The 20,608-nt window shown below is 44.2% G+C and overlaps 1 protein-coding gene across 8 annotated transcripts in view; it reads left to right on the forward strand.

The window, feature by feature from the left end:
- TLE1 (TLE family member 1, transcriptional corepressor) overlaps nt 1-20,608 on the forward strand; it is an 87,800-nt gene that overhangs the window by 49,165 nt on the left and 18,027 nt on the right. For 3 of the 8 annotated variants that reach the window (XM_069476339.1, XM_069476341.1, XM_069476343.1), the window contains exons 9-14: nt 5,519-5,635; nt 9,242-9,295; nt 9,791-9,943; nt 11,366-11,510; nt 12,526-12,716; nt 14,522-14,598. In XM_069476339.1, coding sequence (XP_069332440.1) covers nt 5,519-5,635; nt 9,242-9,295; nt 9,791-9,943; nt 11,366-11,510; nt 12,526-12,716; nt 14,522-14,598 — 737 coding nt within the window. Of the gene's footprint in view, nt 1-5,518; nt 5,636-9,241; nt 9,296-9,790; nt 9,944-11,365; nt 11,511-12,525; nt 12,747-14,521; nt 14,599-20,608 lie in introns of all 8 variants that reach the window. The other 5 variants (XM_069476346.1, XM_069476340.1, XM_069476344.1 and 2 more) reach the window with 5 other exon arrangements.

Below are 20,608 nucleotides of genomic sequence, written 5' to 3' on the forward strand. Positions count from 1 at the left end.
GCACACAGATGTGATGGGGTGCGTCGTTACCTAATTGTTTTAATGTTCACCGAGAAGTTAATTGTCAGTATGGAGTGTGCTAGCAAATTAGGTTCCTACTGCCTTAGTGTAACTGAGGATAAATGAGGTGTCACGAGTTTCCAATCTGTACCTCTGACACAAACACTTTTCCTGCGGGGAGGAGAAAGTTCCCAAGGGGAATCAGCATGGCAGCTAAAGAAATCCATTTGAATAATGTGCATTATTTTCACATTAGGGGAAACCTGTCTAGCTTTTGCTGTATTCGTGAGTGGGTTTTCGTTTCAGATTTGCTATTGGTGGTTTCACGGTTTAAACTTGTTGGCAGAGGAGTTGCTTGGATGTCTCAGGATTCACGAAGGCTTCTGTAACTTGTGTTTGGTAGCAGTGTAACATTTTATTAAATTTGCTTTCTCTTATAGTTTCTGGAGTTACCTTCCAGAATAGCTCAGTAGAAGTAGAAGTGAACAACCATTACTGTTAAGTGGCTAAAGAAAAGTAAAATTCTTGAAACAAGGCTGTAAAGACTGGTTTTTATCCTTTTTGAAGCAGCTGGTCTTTGCTACCTTAGTCTTGAGTGGGTGTTTAGGGTATGAAACAGACACATCACTGTCCAAAATGGTCAGGATACAGATAACACAAAGTCCAAATCTTGCCATTTTGCTTTTGACTCCACTGGGTGGTCTTTTAGGTTTAATAGATTCATTTACTTCCACTGTAAGTGCTTATGTGAAGGTATGGTTTCATCATTGCATTGGGATGTTTATTTTTGTTTTGTTTTAAAAGTACACATTGGCCTCTTCTGTCCACGAGGTTCAAGCACTTTGCCAATTATCTTGTTAACTTGCATCCATTGAGCTGCAGTGGGGAAAGGTCCTGGTATGTGTTTAATAAAACATTGTTCCCACAGTTATGAAATTGTGTTCTAGGTGTGACGAAAGGAATACACACAGGTTGTAATATTGGAAGATCTGCTACTTCTATTTTCTTTAGACTGGCTCTTTTGCTAACTGTCAGAGCCGTTTTACTCTGTCATCACTGTTAGTGCAAGTTGATATGACTCTTACTTAGGAAGCATATATTAATAATACCAAACAATTTGTCTGTTGCCAGTGAAGAGGCCTCCTGAGATTTGATGTTCTCACAGAATTCTAGATTTTCTTAAGAGGGAACGGTCCTTTCTTGTTGTGGAGTTTGTTTGTTTTCTCTGTTCTTGCACTTCATGTAATCATCTCGTGTAGTTTCTACATATAAGTGGAGAGAAAGTCATGCTAAGTGCTAACTTTCGGACCCTTTCTGTCTCTAGTATTGAGCATTCTAGAAGGATCTTTTCTTTGAGACTTGTCAGACATTCGTCTCCCTTTGTCGTTTTACTTGGCTCTGTACCCATAAGTGTGTGCAACACATAAGGTGTAGAAAACCATTATGGTTTTAGAATTTTAGTTTGTTTTGAAAACAGTGTGTTTTCAGATCTTGATTTGCTCAGGTTTATAATATCCCCCGTGGGCTGGATAACTCCTATTCTGAATTCTGTAAGAGACGTAAATAGGATGACTTTATTTCTTAACAAAATTTTAAAACAAAGGAAAACTTACATACAGTCTGGAAATCCCAGTCCTTGGGACATTTGTAATAGAAGTCTGCCCAGTATTTACAGTTTTTGAAAAATCCTGGCAGATACTTAAATTTTGCCAGCTGCAAGGTGAAATAAAACATTGCATTTCTTGGCTAGAATTAGAGTATATCAGTCAGTGTGGTAACACTGGTTCTTGTGTTGATCAAAAGAAGCTCTGATTCACGATTAAATATTTATTTGGCAAATAAATATTTAAAAAAAAATGAATTCTACTTGAATGCTGTGTGGTAGATTAAAAATCTTTCAAAATAGGAACTCTGGGAAGAGGGTCCGTGGTGGCAAACAGGCCTGTAGAACTGTTACCTGCAGGGGTTGGCGTCCCGTGGGACCCGTGCTGAGTGTACCTGGGCTGCTTTCTTGCCCTCTGCCGACGTCTCTGTCAGTATTAATCTTGGGTGGAAGGATTCATGAATGGAAAGACAAGAATTTGGGACTATTCTTAGTTCATTTTAAAGAAGGCTATAAAATGTTCATTTTTTAAAAATTACATGTTTACAGTTTTGGTATGATAGGCGTCTAACCAGATAAGAGACTGTGTTTGTGTGTGTGTGTGTGTGTGTGTGTGTGTGTGAGAGAGAGAGAGAGAGAGAGAGAGAGACTGTTGGTTAGGAGGGGGAATTGCCTTAGGTATTATTTTGTCACATCAGAATGTTAAGTGCAAGGGTTCAGAGAGCCAGTGTGGATTTTAAATAAGTTGTTGGGTACAAGTATTCTGTGTTTAAAAATCACTCTTCTGAGAGGGGTGGCACGTGGACATAATGGGAACCGGCAGGTGGTAGATAGAGCTTCTTGGCCTCGGGCAAATCACCTCCCCTCTCTGGACAACACAGTCCTCTAGATAAAAGAAGGGCAGATGAGGGGGAGGAACATAGGTCCTTTAAAGGTTATTTTGGCCTCTTCTCAGTTAGGTTTGATTCTACTTTTCTGTGTTTGGAATGCACGACTTTTTATAAATAATTGAATGCAAAGCAACCTCAGTTCCATTCTTTTGCAAATGGCCTCTTAAATGTTGCCTTGATTTGTTAGATTTGGACCTGGATAATATGGAATTCTAAATTTTGAAGGATCAAAAGGATATTTGGTCAATACCTGGATATAATCTCTTAATTCTTAAAATATGTATAAAGGGGCTCATAACGACCAGTACAGAATGGCTGTATTCCACCCTGAGCCATAAGGAACAAACAGTAAGTAAGTAGTGCGTGAAAGAAAATCACAACATGAGGTGAAAAAAATTGCAAGACATGCAGTAATACCTGCAAAGTCACTTTTGGGTTTCTGGGAGTCAGTGAGGGAACCACGAAGGTGAAAAAACCAAAATGGTAGCCCTTGCTGCCAGTGACGCTCATTAGGCTGGAGCTCTTTGCTTATGTCAAGAACAATAGTGGAAGCAGCGTCAGGGCTGGACGAAGTCAGGGACAATTACACACAGAAAACGGGGTTCTTGGGAATGAGGGTAAAAGGAAGCAGTCTGTTATTGGTAGGGTGGCCTTTAAGTAGAAAGCTGCCAGGTATCGTGCAGCTGCGTGGGCCAGGGATCGCTCCTGGGTCTGACTGGCTCTCCCAGGCCTTTCTAGCCCACACTCTTTGCTGCCTTGTTTTGAATCAATTTTACAGCATCAAAGGTACGATGAGACATTCTGTTTCGTAACTCTCCTAACTTGTCGAAGTCTGCCAGTTGAATGGGGCCAACTTTCAGATAAGCAGGGGTGCTAATTACTAGCCCTGTCCAAATTTGGAGAAACTTTCAGAGCTTTTCAAAACCCATTCAGATTATAGGCCTCATTTAAGCTGCTCAAGCAAAAATTACAGTAGTGATTTTGAACACATAGATGCAGAGGCCTCAAAGATTGGCAGTCTGAAATGTCCAGCCGTAGAAATGTTATTGTTTCTTAACAGAAGTTGGATTGTTCCTAACAGAAATGTAGTTTACTTTTACGTTCACAACACCACTTGACATCATTAAAAAAAAGGAAGACATTAGAAAGCTGTCTTGGAATGGCCAAGTGTTTTGGATGCCCGGTGCTAATTACAGCAGGAGGGCTTGGAAGGTGGTAGAGAGAGATTTTTCACTTAAAAATCGCCAGCTGACGCAGACTATGCCATGTTTTGCTGGGCACTCTGGCAGATGTAAAGCTGAGTAAGATACAGCCCTGCCCTGGATGCATCTGCTCAGAGTCTGGAGGAGGAGACCTCAGGGCTGGAAGAATCTAGAAGACAGACAGGTGTATTTAAACACTCTTCCCCTGTGTGAGCAAGGAGCTGCCACCGGGGCTCAGCTTTTCAGAGTGCATGTTAGCACTTTGCAAGAGTTAAGTCTCCTGCAGCCTTCGCCAGACCGTGGGTCTGGGTCGGAGGGGTTAGTTTTTAGCAGACATTTATCTAGGTAATTAGTTCAGGGATCCAGCCAGCTCACCTTTCAGCCCCAAACACTGTGGTAAAGACATTACTTTGAGCTTCTCTCTATTGAATTGCTTAGGTCCCTCCCACCCTCTTTTATCTAAGCCTCCTGGCATTTGTGTAGCTTGAACAGTCATGAATAAAAGAGCTCAGCTCCTTTAGAGTCAGCCCCTGAAGTGGGCCAAGAGGCTTCAGATTGCCTTCTGGTCCCCAGTTTTGATTTCCTCTTGCATATGGTTGAGCTGGCAACAACACTCCAATGGTGGGGTGCATGTTTTTCGGGGGAGCTTTGAGAGGCAGCCACCTGGCTGATTACCTCTGGCTGGTTAGGAAAGAAAACCCATGGCTTTAAAAAACGTACCGTCGAATATTTTGCTCCTGGTACATACCGTTGCATTAGATGTGGTCTCATGTAAAAGTTTCCCCTACCCTCTTCTATTTTAAATTGTGGCAGAGAAAGGTAACATAATTGTCTGTTGGCCCTGGACACCCTCCTCTTAGTTCTCAAACATCTTTCAGAAATTGGGGTTATCTGGGCTTTGTGAAAGGAGGTTTTTCCACAGCTCATTCAGCATTGTTCAAGGCTATAACACATCACTGAACAAATTGCCCCCTTGCATATGCTAATCCCACACTTAAAAGAACTCATTGTAACATGTTCTGATGCTTTAGTCCAAGGGGAGATGGGAATTGAAGGGATGTCAGAGCATGTCATGTGACCCCAAAATATCTAAAATGCCTGTTTTCTTTGGGTCAACAGTTTGTACTCAGCATATGCGAATGAAAGTATCCTGTGTGGTTTGTGGAAAAGATTAGTCCTTGTTCCTGCTTTTGTGTGTGGGAGCTGGCCTCGCTATTGAAGATTCACTGGCTGAAATTCCCGCTTTGGGTCTTAAATTTCAGTGCTATTGGCAAGGAACACCAAACCTTATTTTCAACAATAAATTAAAAGATTTCAAAAGAGTTCCTTCATTGTTGCTGTGGAAAATGTGATTTGCCTTTTAGAAAACCATGCTGTTAATCCCACCGCGTCCTTTGTGTCTTTTGAGAGTGGCATACATTGACTCTTACAGTTAGAGAATATGTCTAATAGAATAATCTCAAGATTTGCTCCTAGGCCCAGCCAGGAAGTCGCAGGGGGAAAGAATAAAAACACATGCACATACACCACAGCAAGCTCCTATTTCTCTAACTGCAAATAGAACAGAAGCACATTTTGAATGAGGCCTGAAGGATCCACCAGGCTTTGGATGGTTTGATTGCAAAGTCAGGGTCCCCCTTTTAAGTGCATAAACCTCGATGAATGTTTGCCATCAAAGCCTTTAGGTGAGATGAATTAAATGGAATGAAAGGCTGTGTAGGTATCACCTTTCTAAAATGTTCTCACATCCAGGTTAGGTTTTTATGTGTACAAAGAGGCTTGAGAAAAAATCTTTGATTAATTTTTTTTTTTTTGTCTTGCAGAGTAATTCCCTCCTGGTCCCAGACAGTCTAAGAGGCACAGATAAACGCAGAAATGGGCCTGAATTTTCCAACGACATCAAGAAAAGGAAGGTGGATGATAAGGACTCCAGCCATTATGTGAGTATTAAGGGACTTGAAATAATATTTGTTTGCTTACTGCTCACCCTCTGAGTGAGGATCCAAGTGTACTCCAAGATCTTAGTGATAATTCCACATTCCTTAAAAATAATACTTTAAAGAGGATAGGTTCTTACATGGTAGGATATTATTTCCCTTTAGGGCTGTAAATTATGCTTCTGCTGGGCTCAATGTTACACTTTAGACTTTCTGCCTTCGTTGCTCACGAGAGGGGATGTGAAAATGCAGACAGGCTGTGTGGTTGCAGAGGGTCCAGCTCTTGGAAGGGCCCCGCCCCACTCTGGGTGTAATGCTCTGATCTCACCATCTTTGAATTCTCAGTTTTTGAACAAGGGCTGTGCGTGCATTTTCATTTTGTCCTGGGCCCTACAAATTTGGTAGCTACTCCTGCTAAAATAGAGTAAAAATTTTGGTGTCACAATATACCTTTTTTGATGCTATTCTGATATGTTTAGGCCTGTATTCAGGCTCATATTTGTTCTCAAGACAGAGTTCATCATCTTCCACAGTAAGCATTTCAGTAATCTAAGTTCATGGTGAAAATGGAAAAAACACTGGAGGCATCTTGTTCAAATTCTGCAGATGAGATCATCCAACTCATTGATGGAGTGAGGACTCTTGTCCCAGATCCAGCTAAAACCACATTCAAAAGGAAAGCAGATCAAGCCAAGTGGCCATTGGCTCTAGAATCGAGGTCATAGACATTGCAGCTGATGTATGCCTTGGAGTTGCCTGGTGTGTCCCTGAGTGTCTGTTTCAGGATGGATGATGTTCTCAGGAACAGTATGAAAGTAGAATGCCGAATGGGACCATTTCCCTGTTGCCCTTGGAGGAAGAGGGGTCTACTGTGCAGACTATGTAGAATTTTAAACGTTAGTCTCCTGCTGTCTACTCAAGGCTGTAGCTAACAGTAGGTAACATTTCTTGAGCACCAACTGGAATTAGGGCCAACGACCCTGTGCTTTTACTTGGATTATTTCATTTAATTCTTACAACACCCAGTGATTGATGACATAGGAGCATGGCGCTTTTAAGTGATTTGCTGAAGGTCACAATTGGTGGTAGAGCCTGGAGGCAGCCCAGCTGCAAAATCCTTGCTCCTAATCACTATGCCAAGATTCCCAAACCCAGCTCTAGGATTGGATATTTTGCAGTAGATCCTCAAATGGGTCCACACTTTGCAATATGGTTTAATAGCATCCTAAGGTACAAAATTGTTGGTCCTCTCCACCCAAGCCCAAGCCTTTTTAGCACACGTCGCTCTCCCCTGTCTGTTGCCTAGAGCGCCAGTGTCCCACGCATGTGCTTTCATTTGTGACTTTAAATATCAGTTAGCAAGTTGGAAGGTTCATAACTTGCTGATATACAATGCTGAGTTGCTGTTCATGAGGCTTGTGTATATAAGAAGTTATTTAGTAATGAGTGATTTAGAATCCATAGCTTGGCATGGCAGTTTTGTACCCTGCATGTACTAGGTATGTCTGATAGGTGGTTGAGGGCAGTGTCCTGAGATTATGTAGGAGAATCTGGGGCAAAGGCCTCAGACTTTAGTTCATTGATAACAGGAGTATACTGTGCTGGGAAGGGTTTATTTCTGGAGAAGGGTCAAGTAGGAAGCTAAGATTTAAATTACAGAAAGCTTAAGGACTCACTTCTCAGAGTTGCATTGTAATAAAGTAGTTGTTTGCTACTTTTTGCCAGTTCAGTCTGTACACTACATTAGCCATTTTTATAATTTTTTTTTCTAAAAGGCAAACCTTTTTAATTTACAATTTTTTACCACCACTTGACACCTGAGAACATTTGTGCTTTTCTATGCTTTACTAAGAGAAAACAAATTTTTGTTAGTATTAGCTTTTTTCTTTATTACGTGAAAATATTTCTTTCAGTGGACTGTTATTTTAGGTTACTCAGGCTTCCTCATTGGTTGTAATTTTATGCTGTTACTAGTGAATTGCATAGTACCTTTGTAACAGTGGCTAAGGTATATTTTGTAACACACTATTGAAGAAAGTAAATTGAATCTCCCACATGTAGTGTTCTGGGCATGATTAGAAAAAACCACTTAAGATCTATACTTAGACTTGAGGGTAAACTTTCAAGCTTGGACATGTGGCCCCACAGAAGGCCAGCGTGGGTAAGATTTGCACTTTATGTACTACTATTTCTCAGACACTATTTGTATGTTCTTTTTTTTTTTTTTTTTTTTGGAGACAAAGTCTCGCTCTTTTGCCATGCTTAGACTGCTGTGGCGTCAGCCTAGCTCACAGCAACCTCAAACTCCTGGGCTCAAGTGATCCTTCTGCCTCAGCCTCCCGAGTAGCTGGGACTACAGGCATGAGCCACCATGCCCAGCTAATTTTTTCTATATATTTTTAGTTGTCCATATAATTTCTTTCTATTTTTAGTAGAGACGGGGTCTCGCTGTTGCTCAGGCTGGTCTCAAACTCCTGACCTCTAGTGATCCTCCTGCCTCGGCCTCCCAGAGTGCTAGGATTACAGGCGTGAGCCACCACTCCCAGCCTGTATGTTCTTAATTGACAAAGACATCAGTAAAAGGATTATTTACATCATAAATTAGAGAACTGTTCCTTTTCAAGAATTCCTATCCATTGAGATGTCCTACTTTTTCCATACTCCCGTTTGTATTACTCTGCACTGAAGAACATGAGACCTTTTGGCGAAGAAAGTAGACTTTTCAGCCTGCCTTGAACGTCATGTAGTAGTGAGCACATCATTAAATTAAACAGCTTTTCTGAATCTTTTCCAAACCCAGTGCAACCTTGGAGTTTTCTCTGATTAGTAAATTTTATAGCTTTATGAAGAGACAGTAAAAGCCCTATTGCAGCATGCCAGTGCCCTCCAGATGTTGCCATCTATCTTTCTTCCATTTCTCCAAAAATATTCCAAGCTGATTGCTAAAGAGGTTTATTCCTAACATGAGGTTAGATCTTGGTCTCTTATTCCATCCAGTAGCCAACTTAGTTGTTTTTAGTTTTTTATTTGTTTTGTTTTGTTTTTTCTAGTAACTAGTAACCCCGTGGGAAAATGGTTTAAGTAAATTTGTCTCTATAATTACGCATTGTCTATGAGCACCAGATTGGTTGGCTGTCGTCAAGGTGATACGTAGAAATGCATCAACATGAAATTGTGTACTTCATTTGAAATCAAATGGAAAAAGATCTCTGATATAAGGGTATGCGGATGTCAAGTCACAAAACAAAATTGCAGACAACAAGAGATTTCAGATTATGGAGTGGATCTCCTCTTGCAAACATGCATTGGGCTCTCCCAGTCTGCCAAGTATTTGCAACTTGCCCTCACCTGTAAGCAAGTTGTGGTTGGATAGCTGGTTTGCTATTGCAGCAGAGTTCCTGCTTGGAGCTTTGTGTGGCCCAGGTCAGATGCGAAGAGGGGGAAGGTGGTATGAATTCCCAGGGCTGGCAGTCTGGAATGGAGCCCACAGGCATGTCCCAATAAGATTTTTTAGCCTGTCTGCTACCAAGAACTATAGAAAGAAATTTAACTGGGCCTCAAACCCTTTCTTAGCTTTTGCTAAATGTCACTGAAACTTCTTTCTTCTAGGACAGTGATGGTGACAAAAGTGATGACAACTTAGTTGTGGATGTGTCTAATGAGGTAACCATTCTTTTTATCAAACTCTATCTTCAAAATGATTCAAATAGTGGGGAAAACTCTAACAGTAAATGAAGGAAGCAGAACCACAGTGTTTTGGTCTCTTCCAACTTTATGCATTAAGAGCTTAATGGTTGTTGATACATGGTCTAACTGGCATGGACTTTTATTTCCCTTTTAAAAAAGCCCTCTGTTTCCCAGTCCTTTTGGATTCCTCAGTTGGGTGTCTGGTCCCCCTTTCCTTCCTGTGCCCTCCAAGCAAGGCACTTGAGCCCAAGGAGGGATATGATTGTTTGTGGAGTTGTTTTCTTTATGGTGTGTTCGTGGGTGTGTTTGCAGACAACATCTCGTTCATTATAACAACGTTGTCAGACACGTTGCACACCCCCAACCTGAGGGACTTGGAGCATTCTCCTTTAATTCAGAGGATGCACGTGGGAAGGGAAAGTCTGTTCGTTGTAAGCTAAATCATGAAAACTTTTGATTGTGCTTGTTGAGGACCCGTCTTCTCCACGAGCAAGTCCTGCCCATTCGCCCCGGGAAAACGGAATCGACAAAAACCGCCTGCTAAAGAAAGATGCTTCCAGCAGCCCAGCTTCCACGGCCTCCTCGGGAAGTTCCACTTCTTTGAAATCCAAAGAAATGAGCTTGGTAGGTAAAGAGAACGCGCATTTACCTACTTGGCAGCAGTGCATTTCTCCTGATGGACCAGAGGACCCTGAAATATTAGAAATGTGGGGGGTTTTGCTGTGAAGGTTGTATTAAGAGTTTAAAAGTGAAAGTCAGCCTTCTGTTCTTTGTCCCCTACAGGGTTTACTTTTCCTTCTTGGTTGTTTCTTTCGGGCCATGATTAGAGAAGGTGAACAGGCTTCTGTGTTCGTTGCCTTCTGACTGGGGGGCTGTGTCCTTGGCATACAGCTCTCTGCAACTTCCCAGTTAGCAGCCAGTTCAAACCTCTTAGGTTCTAAGAAGTCCTCATTTTCTTACGCTGGCCATTTACCTGGTAGACTAACCCATAATATCGGGGTATGTTGTGGAGCGTGCCCCGATACTGGGGAGCTCATCAGGATGGTGGTGTACAGAGGAGGCCCTGCGGGAAGCCTGGAACCTGTCGGGGGCGGGGGCAGAGTGCATCAGAGCCCATTCATATGGTCACTCAGTCACTCAATCAACCAACTTTGTGGAGTGCATCATCTCTTAATGGTCGCATTCTGTGACAACCCCAAGGTTAATCCTTACGCAGTCCCAGTAAGCATTATCCCATCTCCCCGATGAGGAAGGTAGCCTGTGTCACTCACCAAGGCCACATAGCCCTGGCCCACGACCCAAGGCCAGAAAGAGCTGGGATCTCCCTTTGGCCTGTGCTCTTTGCCACACTGTAGTGCTTCCTGGACTGTGTTGCAGAGGACATGAAACGTTGTGATGCAAAAGAAGATGCCCTGTCACCCTGTTACTATCTCAAGTCCTCAAGGCTCCTGGCTGGTGTTAAGTGTGATCTGTGACCTGCACTGGGGGGTTCACGCTGGTTATGTAGGAAAGTGGGCAGGGGTACTTAACTCCAGAGGCTTATTCTTTTTATGCACATATAAAGCAAAATAGTAAGGCCAGTCTTAGGGCTTTTGCCTCTGAGATGTTGGCTGTGCTGTTTTTCACCCGTGAGTCTCACTCTCGGGGCTGCCTAAGGTGAAATTAGAAAAGGTGTCTTCCCTTGGACGCTCTTGGCAGCTGGGGCATGTGTTGTGACTGGGAGCTGTTCTCTGGGTGGTCACCGTTCTAGCCTGGCGCGGATCCAAAGTCCACAGGCCTGATGGAAAATACTTTTTAAAATAAAATCTGCGGAGGAAGAAGTGTGATCATGTTCTGTGTCTCTAGCTCGAGTTTTAATTCTGGCAGGAAGAGGAAAGGTCAACATTTCTCACTCACAAGTTAATGCTGTCAACATTGTGTGGATTTATGAAAATTGGCTGAGGGAGTAGCAAGAAGGTGCCCAGTGTCCCAGCTGCTGTTGTGATAAATTGTGTAATATGGCTTGGATTAAAAATAATACTCATTTAATTTGTTTAATGATACCAGCATGAAAAAGCCAGCACGCCTGTTCTGAAATCCAGCACACCAACGCCTCGGAGCGACATGCCAACGCCGGGCACCAGCGCCACTCCAGGACTCCGTCCAGGCCTCGGCAAGCCTCCAGCCGTGGACCCCCTCGTTAACCAAGCGGGTAGAGCATCGCCTCTCCTCGCGCTTTGTTTTGTTTCTCCCTTTCCCAGATTGATTTGTTGTCTGCTAATCTCGTGACGCAATTTCCCCGTGAATATGAAACGCACTTACGGCCATCCCCCTGCCTGTCTCTGAAAAAGCCGTGATAAGAAACAGATGTTTGTCCTTGGGTTTCAGCAGCTGCACCCCATTCGGTCTCCAACTGTTTACATTCAGTTTTTCTTTTATTTCCAAATAATCCAAATCCTAGGGACTTCAGTAAAGTTTCTGATAATTATTCCAAACACAAGCACCTTCCCAAACTACGGTTGTGTGTCTGACTTTGCTAATATTGACTGAAACGGACGGGTTGGCCCACTCCGGTTTGTGTCTTGGTGCCTGCAGTTGGCTGGTGTGCTGCTGGGGGCCGCTTCAGGATCAGTGGTCTCTCCTTCAGTAGAAACTGGGAGGGTTTCTCTGAGACTCCAGCCCATGAATAAATGCATAACTTGCAACCTGATCTTTCTCACTGGGAAAAGAAAAAGTAGCAACCTGGGCTCAAAGGAAAATAGGCACCAGAATATTCCTCTTAAACCCGTGCTTTGGTTTACACAAATCCAGGATTGGGTTTTATTTGGAATTGGTACCAGGGAATAGAAAGTTGGGACTGAAGGAGAAATCTTGGATTTTATCAAGAAAATCTTCTTTTGAGATTAAGTCAGGTAAACACTTAGTGTCTTCCTTGGTTTGCCCTTTGTAAATTGGGTATAGTGATGCTTAATTCCCCGAGCTGCCACGTAGACCAATGCAAAGATGTGTGGGTTGTGCTTCCCCTGGGGTCTTTGCTTTCTGGAGATGAATTTAACTCTGGGTAAGAATGGATCCAGTGTATAAATTGGAGGTGATTTTTTTCCCCCATTCTCCATAAACCTCTTCCTCTCTGTGATGAATGACACTAACACATGACACGAGAATTGCTGCTCAGGTTTGACTCGAATAGGTCAGTTGAGTCATGTACGTCTTGTGTTTCCTTTCAGCAGCTGGTTTGAGGACGCCCCTGGCAGTGCCCGGCCCGTACCCTGCTCCCTTCGGGATGGTCCCCCATGCCGGCATGAACGGCGAGCTGACCAGCCCCGGCGCCGCATACGCCAGCCTACACAACATGTCTCCCCAGATGAGCGCCGCAGCGGCCGCGGCCGCGGTGGTGGCCTACGGGCGCTCCCCAATGGTAGGCCGCCCTCGGGTGGGCTTTGGTGGGGTAGGAGAGCCGCGTGCTTCAGTGAGCACTGTGGGGCTGGGCAGGGAGGGTGGCAGGCCTCTCGGTGCTGTGTGGGCAGCAGCAGCCAGCCCCGCACACCTCGGAAACAAAGACGCCCAGTGTCCGCCCGCACACTTGCCTTCCCCGTCAGCCGTCAGCAGCATGCTGCTTCGTTAAGTGTGGGCCAGACGCTTTTTGTTTTACTGTTTTTGTGGATGAAGAAGGCAGTGTTGAGAAGCTCCTTCAGTGGCTCAGGGGACATCTGGTTTTCTCCCACCAAAGGAGATTTTTTTATTTGAAGGCGATGAAATGACTCAAGTGGCTCACAGAGGCCTTTTCATTCGTTTTCTTGAGCTTTTTTTTTTTTTTTTTTTCTTTTTTTCCCTCCTCTTTAAACCTTAGGAAAAAACATTTGAGAAGCCCTGGCTTTCTCTTTCCATGCCTATGTTCTACATTAAGCCCAAAAGCGTGACTTATGTATAAGAAGCGGTCTCTGTACAGCGGGCAGAAAGACAGACAGACTGAAACCACAGGGGCGGGCCCTCCATAGCATCTTGCCCTGCCTTCTTCCACTGTGCCAGTGGCCGAGACGATAGATACAAAACCACATTTGAAGGGTAAAACTGTGTATAATCGTTGATTGCATCAGGAAAACAGTGTAGGTGATCACTCATAGCAAATTAAAGTCCCAGAATCATTTTTGTTTTCTGAAATATATCAGTTACCTCTCTCTCTCATCTCCTCTTCACATGGCATTACCTCCAGTAGTTTGGGATGATATTAAAGTTAACCGATTCTTCCTTACGTTGCACTCACAGCAAAGGCTGTGCAGTAGGGGGCGAGAGTGGGTGAGGGGGGCAGCTGAGTGACTGGCTGCTCTCCTTGAGGTGCACAGCACAGGGAGGCCGTGCACGAATCCTTAAGCATTAACTCAGACCAGTGGTATGCACCTGGGGGTGATTTTATCCCCTAGGGACGTTTGATAATATCTGGGAGTACTTTTGATTATCACAACTGGGGAGAGAAATCGTATTGACACATAAAGGGTAGAGGCCAGGGATGCTACTCCACATCCTGCAGTACTCAAGACAGGCCCCAACAAAGAAAAGACGTATCTGGCCCAAAACGTCAACAGTACTGAGGTTGAGAAATCCTTACACAACATAATGCTTTCTGTATTTGCTTGGGCAAGGCAGAACATTTTAAGTCTGTGGGACGTATTTACCATGGGAAGCTGGTTCTCAGTGCACAAATAGATCATACCTCCTCTCCACCTCCACAAAAAGAAGTGTGTCTTGTGGTGTTTAGAGGTGGTTATATTACTTCTGGCATTATTGTTATTATTTCTGGTGACAGGGTCTCACTCTGTCACCCAGGCCAGAGTGCAGTGGCATCATCATAGCTCACTGCAGCTTAGAACTCCTGGGCTCAAGCGATCCTCCTGCCTCAGCCTCCTGAGTAGCTGGGACTACAGGCATGCACCACCATGCCCGGCTAATTTTTTAATTTTTATAGAGATGGGGTCCCACTATGTTGCCCAGCTATTCTCAAACTTCTGGCTTCAGGTGATCCTCCTGCCTCGGCCTCCCAAAGTGCTAGAATCACAGACATGAGCCACCGTGCCTGGCCTTTTTTTTTTTATACCAGGCCCTGTTATTGTTCTCATTTATACTGCTTTGGGGTTGTATGCGTTTCTAATGAAAAGTCTTTATCGATGTTCTCAAAGTGCCTGCCGTGTATAGACTGAGCCTACAATGCTTTATTTTTGTTTCCAGGTGGGGTTTGACCCTCCCCCTCACATGAGAGTACCTGCCATCCCTCCAAACCTGGCAGGGATCCCTGGGGGGAAGCCGTAAGTACCTCTCAGTCCTTGTTGTAACAGTGGTGACTCAGTCATCGGTATTAGCAGACTAGAATACCAAACGGAGCACGGGCTTGGGCGTTTCCAAGGAGATTTCTGGTGTCTTTTCCTGAGGAGTGTTAACACTTTCTATAAATAGGCAACTCGTAGGTGTCATGCCTCCGTCTTCTCCCTGTGGGCGATCTCATACATTTGGTTATTTCTGGAGAGAAGCTGTTGGCAACGAGGGCCAGGCGGGAGGGAAGAGCTGGGGTGGTTGGCCCTCTGCACTTGACCCTGCGGAGGGCTGCTCCGAGTTGCCGTTTGGGCGGAGGGCAGCCGGCGGAGGCTTTCAGCAGTGCGGTGCTGTGGGCGGGAAGCTGTCACAGGCTCTGGAAATCTCAGAAATCTGAAATGTGTCACCTCTTTACCCAGCTCAATGCCACCTTTTCCTTATTGTGGTGGAAACGAGAGTTATTTGAATGCCAGAGTCCCAGTTTGACCTCCAGGGAAAGTTCTGATGAGCGCCTTACTCCGAGAGATCTAGCACTGTAAAAAGTAAAGTGGCTTTGTGGCGAAGCAAGGAAAGTTAAAGTGCACAAAAGCATTTGGAATTTGGGAGAAAAAAAAAAAAACTGTTACTTTCTTCCTGGGTCACTTAAAAAATCGCTTGCTTTCCATACTGTTAGGAATGAGAAGCACGATTTTAAAGAATTCTTAAAATTCTCAAGTTTCATACAGAGCATAATTGAAATATGAGGATTTGTCTTATTTCCCAGCAAATACTCTGCCTCTTCCTGAGCTAGAACATGGAAGAAGGTCTTTTCCAGTGTTGATTTTCTGGATAGAGGAGCTGGTGGTACACGGCTCAGGCTCGTCTTTGTCACAGCCCGTACTTTTGTGTGGTTGCGTCACTTGCATGTCACATTAGTGCGTTATTTTGAGTGGTCTATTCGGCTGCCTGGGCATTCTTGTGTGGTTTCGATAAGAGCCTTGTTTCAAGTAAACCACCAGCATGAGGAAAAATTGAATTCCTTACCCCATCACCTGTTTTTTAGGAAAGCAAATTCCCATTGCTCCACTTTTTACGCGTTATAACAATCTATTTTACGGTAATTTGATTCGTGATGAAATGAGGCTTTTCTCCACAGTAGGAATTAGTAGCAATGTTCAGAATTTAAGGTGACATCCGGGCCCAGAGAAGAACTGGGATTGAGGTGGACGACAGTGTTGCTAGAGGCTTTCTCAGCTGGTCAGTTGGTCTCTTCCCGGTGGATGCCCGTGAGCTCCCACCTTGTGTGTTTTCTGGGGAATGCCCCCCGGCCTCCAGCCTGGGACACGTTCAGGGCACCTGGGGGCACTTCTTATCTGTGGTTACCAGAGTGTAGCTATCGTGTGTGCTACTGATTGGTGAGCGGGTAAAGGGCAAATGAGCAATGTCGTGCTAAGAAGCCATGGTAATAGTAACTGATGAATCTTCAGTAATAGGCAAATCAGGCCGAGTCCAGCTGATCCTTCAGAAAAGCTAGCTTCAAGAGTCAGAGGTATAGGGGTGTGTTCAGCCGTGAAGATGAGTGTGAAGTGGGAGTCGGTTTGGAGTGGGTGGACAGAGCTGTGAGCTACAGTGCTGGTGTGGAAAGCCGGTGTGCAGGGCATGTTAACATGGACCCTGTTCCTTACACATGTGTTCACATATGTGCTTAACATGATTAGACAAAAGACAGTAGTGGTATCATACTTATTACAGCCAAATATTCATGCCCTTGGCTTGTGAGCCACCTTGCACTTGTTTGTGTTCAAAGCCGTGCAAGCTAGAGTTACAGCGTGCCTAGGGACAAGGACAGTGGACACAGCAGTGAAGTTGTGAGACTCGCGTGTAAGGGCATTTTTCTCACCTTGGTCAAAAGGGCTATTGGCTTTTGGATCTGAGTAGTCACTGCTCTCTCGAAAACAGTTAAAATATAATTTTTAGGATTCCCTTTCATGGTTGAGGTGAACCGTATTATGTGAGGAAGATAGAATTAATATCAAATTAATATCAGAGGGAAAAATAAGTATGTTGTTGCCAGGATTTTTGGATATACAGTCTTATTGCTCATATTAATCCCTTAATTAGTGCAAGAAGACTTGCTGTTCTTCTCATTTAGTAAAGTAATATTACCTGAGGCAGTGCTTCTTAAACCGTTTGTGGTAACAGATCAGTTTATTCCCAGTGTGTCAAAGACTGATACTTTTGTAACATGCAATAGAAATGAATAGGGGTAAAAGGAGAGAAAACCCAAGTCTCAATTTTTTGTTGCAAGAGTCAACAGCCATAAACTGTCAAGTTGGCCTGTTAAAGTTTCTAAATGTTTATTACCTTTGGTGACTATGCTCATGCCATTGCAAACAGTAGCAAATGTTTGCACACCACGGGTTGAGTGGGGCTGGTCTGAGGCCCTTAAGAGAAATGAGGACAAACCAGTATGTCCAGGGTAGGGTGAACAAGGCAGTAAATGTCATGCAAATAATTCTCTGAGAAATACCTGTGGAAGGAATGTGTGAGTGAGGTGGGTGGAACTCACAATGGCTGTTTGTGGACTGGGAGCACGAACTGTGCGTCAGGCTTTGCAAGATGCTGAGCAAGCTCCAGGAAAGAGGGTGCTCCCCAGCCATTAAAAGAACAGTAAATACTGTGGTTAAACTAGTGGTAAGTGCGGTGGAGGCAGAGCAGTGGGTGACAGGGATGCATGTAAAAAAGTGACCAAAATTAGGGTGAGAAAGACTTCCTTGGGGTGAAGCACGTGCGCTGAAAGTGGAAGCATGTGCAGGAAGGAATGGGTCTACCGGGGCAGGACAGCACGTGTGTGCACAGGGAGAGCTCGAGGGATGCGTGTACAGACGGGTGAGTACCTCCTAACAGCCGGAAGAGTTCAGCTGGGGCTGGAGGGACCTTAACGTCCATTAGTATGAATGCTCATCTGTGGTTCAGGTCTGCTATGACAGCCACGTGACTCTGCGCCTCTGACTGTGCGTATCCAGGGCCAGGGACTCGCTGCTGTGCAGAGCAGCGCATCTTCTGTGGCTGTGTGAAAACTCGTCCAGCCCTTGAGCTGAGATCTGTTTCCCTGGAAGCTTGACCCATCAGTCCTGGTTCTTTCCTAGCCCCTGAAGCCGTGCAGCGCACTGCTAATCCATGGTCTTCACAACAGCTCCGCAGATTTCCGGAGCCCTCTGCTCTACTCTAAGGCTTCTCCTCTGGCTCATGTCTCTGTTGCTTCACCCTTATTTTGTGGTTGTGGGACATGATTTCGGGCTCCCACGTCACCTGCTTACTAAAATGCAGACACTGTCACCTCCCTTCCTTCCACGCTTCCCCAGATTTCAGGGAGACCTCCTACACAGACATAGAGGACCCTATTGGGAGCTCATAGCCTAGGATGGTGTATAGGGGAGGAAAAATTACCCTCTTAGAGTCTGTAGCTAAGAATCAAGCTGACATAAGACAGATTAACAGGAGAAAAACATGCAAGTTTTACTAAAATTTTACACATACATGGAAGTCCTCACAAGAAAATAAAGCCCCAAAGAAGTGACCAAAGCAAACAGCTTATATACTTTTTATACAAAGAAATGAGAAATTTTGAAGAAATGACAAGAGTTTGAGCTAGAGGCAAAAAATTGTGGGGAGGTGACTGTGAGATACAGTGGGGAAAACTAGAGGAAGACATGGGTTATTTTGGTAAGTTTATTTGTATAGGTCCGTTTCAGTGTCGATTCCCAGACAGTGATAAGGATGTTATTCTCTTTCTGGTACAGGGAGGGCACCTTTCTCGTGGGAAATTTCGTGGCCTGTTTTTATATAGAAAGGAGAAGGTCAGAAGGTCCTGTCTACATCTCCCGTTTCTCAAGTGCCTTCACCCCAAAATAATCAATAAGCCAAAGTGACATATTTTGGTGTGGCATGTCCTGAAATCCATCAGGGAGGACAACATGAATCAAATATTCACAAAAACCAAATGCAGAATTATAGTAGAGATGAGAGCTATGACAGAGGAACGCTGTTCTATGACAGCATGTGACAAAGGGTGGGGGCCTGATCTGTTGGGGAGAGGCAAGCAGAGATTCCCTGGGGAAGTGTTTTCAGAACTGCACTAACCCAGTAGGGGAGGCAGGTGTGAACCTCTAGGTGGACAGACCAGCATGTGTAAAGGCCCTGTGGCCTCAGTGGAACAGAGCAAGATGACTCACATTGCCACCATTCGACATTTCTTTTCCTGATTCTTAATAGGGTTGCCTGACCAGGCTGATCATTTTCTCTCCATCTCTCATACCCACACTACTTCCCTATTTTTGTTAAAGCATCTTCCCCATTCTTTCTGATATCTGGACCCACACTTTAGCCTTAGAGTCTTCCTCATTTCACTCCTGTGTTTTACCCAGTTTTATTCTTTGTTAAAATCCTTACCTTTTTCATATCCACTTTTATCTGTAGGATCCTAGATGTGTTTTGTCTCCCCTCTTCCTGCCCCAATCAAATCACTGTCAGTTGATTCTTCTCAGGTCCATGTGTTGCTCAGAGACCTTCAAGAGTTGAATAGAAGTTGAGCATCCCTAATCTGAAAATTTGAAATCCAAAATGTACCAAAATCCAAAACTTTCTGGGCACCACGTGCCGCCACAAGTGGAAAAATTCCATACCTGCCCTCGAATGACAGGTCGCAGTCAAAATGCAGGCGCACATGGTTTATTCAGCATCCCCAAGGGAAAAATAAAACTACCTTCAGACTATGTGTATAAAGTGCATGTGAAACATAAATGAATTGCAGGTTTAGACTTGGGTCCCATCCCAAGATATCTCATTAAGTATATGTAAACATTCTGAAATCCAAAGTGCTTCTGCACCTAAGCATTTCGGATAAGGGATACTCAACCTGTATAAACTGGTGTGGCATTCAAGGCCCTGCTGGCAACATTGCCCCGCCTGCTTTTCTAGCCTCATGTCCTGTGTTTTTTGCGTCTTGTGCTAACCAGATGGGAAGCCCCTGTATTCCCTGATGGCTCCTGCCCCTTCTGCCTGGAGCAACTTCCCTTCTCATTGTCTTCATCTCTTGTTGAAATCTTTTCTGTCTTTTTAAGCCCACTTCAGTTGCTGCCTTCTTCATGCAGCCTTAGAGGATGCCTTCCCATGTGTGATCTCTCTCCAGTAGCACCTTGTCCTGTCTGTGACGCTTTTCACACTTTGACCTGGGATTATAATCATGTATGCAAATCTTATTTCTATCTGCTTCCTCCCAGGAGAATGGAAGTTCCTGAAGTCTCCTTGTCGCTCAAGCATAGATACCCAGTAAATGAATGTTTCTTGCATTGAATGGGTAGGAGACGAGTCCAGGATTGTATGAGACCCTGTGATTCATCTTTCTCGAAAGGAGATTCCCATTTTGCATTTTAGAACTAAGTAGTGTTGATTTTATAAGAGATAACCCAGAGTTTGTTTTCGAACCCTCAAGGCTAGATTTAATTGGTATTGTTTAGTCAGCTTAACTAAAATTCATTTTTAGTTTTAGGACATTTATTCCCCTGAGCTCTGTGGAAGAGAAATTCCAGAGTTTAGTTAGGCCTTTTTCTGCCACTGTAGCTCTACTTTTCTTCCTCTAAATACCTGGGGGCTGTGTTCTACCTGCCTCACATAGTAGCACCTAGAGGTCAGTAATAACTCAGACTAATAATAGTTTGGCTTAAGATTCTAGGTTAGTTCCAGCTTCCTTCACCCTGTGTTTTAATGCCAGACATATAATTTAGAAATCTTCCACCCACTTGTTTAGTGTTTAAATCTTTCAAGTACCTTTTTGGATTTAGAGCCTAAAGGGAAAAGGAAATCTTAACTCCATTTGGGGTAAAATTGCCTGTTAGGAAAACATGTTTTGCATCAGCGACTAGAGACTTTCCCAGGCTTCTGGCCAAGGAGAAGTTTCAGTGGCCCAGGGGCATGCTCCCCTTTCCTCCACTGTCTGTTCCCGAGCTTTCTTCTGTTTGCTCTGTT

This window comes from Eulemur rufifrons, chromosome 7 (assembly GCF_041146395.1).
Source record: "Eulemur rufifrons isolate Redbay chromosome 7, OSU_ERuf_1, whole genome shotgun sequence".
In the NCBI taxonomy this organism is placed as follows: Eukaryota; Metazoa; Chordata; class Mammalia; order Primates; family Lemuridae; genus Eulemur; species Eulemur rufifrons.